This window comes from Mandrillus leucophaeus, unplaced genomic scaffold (genome assembly GCF_000951045.1).
Source record: "Mandrillus leucophaeus isolate KB7577 unplaced genomic scaffold, Mleu.le_1.0 Scaffold248, whole genome shotgun sequence".
In the NCBI taxonomy this organism is placed as follows: domain Eukaryota; kingdom Metazoa; phylum Chordata; class Mammalia; order Primates; family Cercopithecidae; genus Mandrillus; species Mandrillus leucophaeus.
In genome coordinates, this window is record NW_012102565.1 from 1,792,087 (window position 1) to 1,796,748 (window position 4,662).

Here is a 4,662-nt window from a genome sequence, read left to right on the forward strand (position 1 = left end):
AAAAAAAAAAAAAAAAAAAAAAAGAATTATAGCCAAATAACAACGGGGCCTAACTAAGTTCATTTTATGAATTATATCCCCAGCAAGAAATAAGTATGTACTGTAACCCCAGTCCACACGACACATGCAAATATATACATACTTAACTCCTTCCTTGGATAGTGCCTTTCTCTTCATTACACCTGACAACCGGAAACATGGTTTCAGTGCCCCAGCACCTCCCTTCCAAAGCAGACCAGGGAGTTAGGGCCAGCTTAGCCACAGCAGGAGTCTGTACTCCTGTTTTTGTACATGGAGCCCCGGGGAAGACTCTCTAAGAAGGGAGTCCCTCACAGTGAGCAGACTGAAATCTGCCCTGCTCAGTGCCACACAAATGGGTCTTGTTGCCTCTCTCCATGATCATCCTCGGAGGGAGGGTCTGAACATGGCTAGATCATGCCCACGTCTGTCTCAAGTTTCAAGGACCTTCCATCGGTTATGCTGCATCTCCTTTGGCTTCAAGAACAGTGCCTTGTCATCAGTCAGACACTGGCAGAGAGCAATACAAGTCCAGACTATACGGTGAGGGGGAAAGCACCCAAAGAACTGAGAACCAGGCTCGCTTCCCATGCTTCTATTACTAAACGTCTCGGCTGTCTATCTGTAAGACAAGCATAGCAATATTTACCTAACAGGGCTCTCGTAAGGATAAACAAAGAGAAAGCACAATAAAACACTTTGAAATTTATAAAAAAATGAAAAATACCACAAGACATGCAGGGCCCCTGTCTATGTTTGGTAAGCACTGGCTGCTGTGGACCCCAGCATTTCTGGCTGTTTTCCTCTTGTCCATGCTCTCAGACAACACTCTGGCACCCACCTGACTGTTGAGCAGACAGAGAAGTTGCTGAAAGCGGGCATCCTGTATAAGCAAGGCTTTGTCTTCTGGCTTCTCAGACAGCAAGTGAGAGAGCCGGATAAGTACTAGGGCCGCATGATTGTTGTCCAAGTGGTGACTGCCACCAAGGAGCTCCAGGAGCTCCTCTGGCCTTGCGGCCTTCTTGATGAGACGGTCCACATGGTTCTCTGTGTAGGGAGTAAACGCTTGTTCCTTCTCCACCAGCTCCACCAAGGAACCTGGGAAGTGGGAAATGGGTGAGGTGGCTGAGGAAGTCAGAGTCTTATGGGCTACCCTGGCAAGTCTCAGTTGGCCAACTGGAGCCATGGCAGGGGCCTGACGAGCAGCTTCTCTCAGGAGGCATGTGCATCGCTTTACCAGGTGAGCTGCCATAACGTCCTGGGTGGCAGAGAGACAAGACTCCTAGCAACTGATTCCAAACCCTGAAGAGAAAAAGGAGAGAGAAGGGGCTACTACAGGGGCAGTTCCTGACTCACAAATTTGACAAATGAAATAGAGTCAAAGCCACCCTATCTGTAAAATCAGACTAAGTCTTTCTTGACAATCCATAGGCATGTAATAGTATTTTCTGAAGCAAAAATCTCACAGGATTTTTGTTTCAGTACAGAATGCCATCAAATATCAAAACTCAGGAGCATTACAGCCTGGGTGGGAAGGTTTTCATCCTGCTTGTAATTTGAAATCACCTAGGATGTGGTTTAACAATTCAGATTCCCAGGTCCTGCCCAAGGTCTCCTAAATGATGGCATCTCTGCAGACAGGACCCAGACAGCATTTTTTTTTTTTTTTTTTTTAATTTCAAGGGTAACTAGGATTAAGAATTACGGACTTGGGCCGGGCGCGGTGGCTCAAGCCTGTAATCCCAGCACTTTGGGAGATCGAGACCATCCTGGTGAACATGGTGAAACCGTGTCTCTACTAAAAAATACAAAAAACTAGCCGGGCGAGGTGCCGGGCGCCTGTAGTCCCAGCTACTTGGGAGGCTGAGGCAGGAGAATGGCTTAAACCCGGGAGGCGGAGCTTGTAGTGAGCTGAGATCTGGCCACTGCACTTCAGCCTGGGCGACAGAGCAAGACTCCGTCTCAAAAAAGAATTACAGACTTGGCCAGGCATGGTGGCTCATGCCTGTAATCCCAGCACTTTGGGAGGCCTAGGTGGGTGGATCACTTGAGGTCAGGAGTTTGAGACCAGCCTGGCCAACATGGTGAAACTCCACCTCTACTAAAAATACAAAAATTAGCTGGGCATCATGGTGCATGCCTGTAATCCCAGCTACCTGGGAGGCTAAGGCACAAGAATTGCTTGAACCTCAGAGATGGAGGTTGCAGTGAGCCGAAATAGCACCACTGCACTACAGCCTGGGTGACAGAGTGAGGCTCCATCTCAAAAAAAAAAAAAAAAAAGGAAGAATTCACATTCCCAAAGCCTCTGTGGATATATTTTAACACTGCAGACATAGGTGTGAGCCTCTCGAAACCAAGGTAGATTACATCACTAGCCTACTAAACTCCCCCCTACCAAATTTCTAACAGCAAAAACTCTGAACCAATAAGAAGAAGCACTTCATAACATGCCCCAGAATGATTTTTTCAGTCTTAGCCCTTTTTCTGCCTCCCAACAACACAAGGCCCCATTTTAAACAGGCCTTGCACTTCCACTCCACCTTACAGGACTTGTTACCCGGGTCTCCTCTTCCCCTAATCAGGCCCTTTAAAACACATCTCATCCTTCCAAGGCCAAACTCAATGTTGCCATCTCCAGCAATGTGCTTTTAACAATTCTATCGGCCGGGGGCGGTGGCTCACGCCTGTTATCACTAATCACAGCACTTTGGGAGGCCGAGGCGGGCAGATCATGAGGTCAGGAGATCGAGGCCATCCTGGCTAACACGGTGAAACCCCGTCTCTACTACAAATGCAAAAAAATTAGCCGGGCATGCTGGCGGGCACCTGTACTCCCAGCTACTCGAGAGGCTGAGGCAGGAGAATGGCGTGAGCCCAGAAAGCAGAGCTTACAGTAAGCCCAGATCGCGCCACTGCACTGCAGACTGGGCGACAGAGCGAGACTCAGTCTCAAAAAAAAAAAAAAAAAAAAAAAAATCTATTAGCTATTCTAGCTCCCTACAGCGATTAAATGACCCAGGGAAGACACATGACAAGGGCAAGCTAAAACGTTCACCTGGGCCTCATTTCTGCCAAAGCAGAATGTACGTTTGAACTTTCTCCACTTCCTGGAACTTGGTATATGGCCAGCACATTTATTTTTACATGAGGGGATTACTGCAGCTGTAAAAAGCTTAGTCTAACTCCACTTAAAGAAAAAAAAAAAAAAAAGAGAGAGAGAGCGATCTCAGTCGGAGTATTTGCCCAAACGCAACATCTACCACTTTCTGAGCCTAAGTACAGTGGAGAAATCTTTCCGACTTATTTTATTTTTTTCGAGACGCAGTCTCGCTCTGTCGCCCAGGCTGGAGTGCAATGGCGCGACCTCGGCTCACTACAACCTCCCCCTCCCGGATTCAAGCGATTCTCCTGCCTCAGCCTCCCAAGTAGCTGGGATTACAGGCCTGCGCCACCACACCTGGCTAATTTTTGTATTTTCAGTAGAGACGGGGTTTCACCATGACCTCAAGTGATCCACCGCGCCCAGCCTCCTTTCCGATTTTTTAAGAGCCCTAAGAGCAGTTTAGCGGAGTAAACGGAAGCCCAGGAACCGGACTTGGGTTTAGGCAAACAAAAATCCAAAACTTTAGTTCTAAAATGCAGAGAGAAAACAACTTGCACTAAGTCACGAAAACTGGCTCGCTGGGGTCATGGACGGTCAACAGGGGCGGCGTCTTCCAGGCCCGGCCGCGCGAGCAAGATCAGAGAGGAAGCGTCCGCACTGGCAAGCCAGCACGGAACGAGCGGACGGCCAGGCACACCGCATCCCACCGCGTCCCAACCTGCTCCCCAGTTTCACCGCATCCCAGGACCCCTGACACCTTCCCAGCCACGCCTCGAAACCCACGCCCAGCCGCCCCTTCTCCCCGTGCCACAAGACCTACGCCGCCAGAACCACCTCTGACCTCCATCCGCCGCCCTAACTGTCCCCGGAACCATGAGGTGCGCGGCGCGCTTCCTACGTCACTCGGAGCGCCGGCGGAAACGAGGCGAGCCTCGCACCGCCCGTCCGGAAGCCACGTCTCCAGCTTCCGGCCACACCTTTTCGGCGGGGACCGTCTTTGCTGAGGGCTCAAGTGGAGCGTTAGGTGATAGGAAGAAAGGCTTCGGTTGCCCCGCGACCAGTACCTAATCCTCATACGGAGTGCGGGAGACGACCCTTTGTTGTCCATGCTGTCCCGCGATCCTTCCCAGCTTGCGTAGGCGTAGGAGAGCTCCTAGGGCGGTGAAAGACTGGGCTGGTGGAGTGGGATAGGCAATGCTGTGGTATGTGGGGTGTGGGAGGGCGAGTGAGTGGAGACTGGGGAACTCCAGAGCGCCCACTTGCAGCTGCACTTGAAGCTGTTCTTGAGTAAATGCAGGCAGTTTATCTAGACCTAGCAATTTTTTTTTTTACGTCTAAAATTCTGGATTTTTATGTGCAATTTTCCTGATTTTTAAATAGTGGTGTTTAATTACAAAATAAAGTGCAGGATAGCCCAAACAAAATGTATCCGAGGTCTGTATATGGACTTGATTAATTTTACTTCCTGCACAGCCTTTTATTTTCTGTGGAGTTAATAATTACTTTGGCTGGGCACGGTGGCTCACGCCTGTAATCCC

General features: G+C 49.6%; 1 protein-coding gene across 4 annotated transcripts in view; it reads right to left on the reverse strand.

Annotated features, from left to right (window-relative positions):
- TBRG4 (transforming growth factor beta regulator 4) overlaps positions 1-4,152 on the reverse strand; it is a 12,296-nt gene extending 8,144 nt beyond the window's left edge. For 2 of the 4 annotated variants that reach the window (XM_011983273.1, XM_011983272.1), the window contains exons 1-2: positions 3,945-4,048; positions 860-1,320 (exon numbers count right to left, since the gene is read on the reverse strand). In XM_011983273.1, the coding sequence (XP_011838663.1) occupies positions 860-1,270 (411 nt within the window). In that variant the 5' untranslated portion in view covers positions 1,271-1,320; positions 3,945-4,048. Of the gene's footprint in view, positions 1-859; positions 1,321-3,944 lie in introns of all 4 variants that reach the window. The other 2 variants (XM_011983274.1, XM_011983271.1) reach the window with 2 other exon arrangements.
- Between the last annotated feature and the right edge of the window lie 510 nt (positions 4,153-4,662).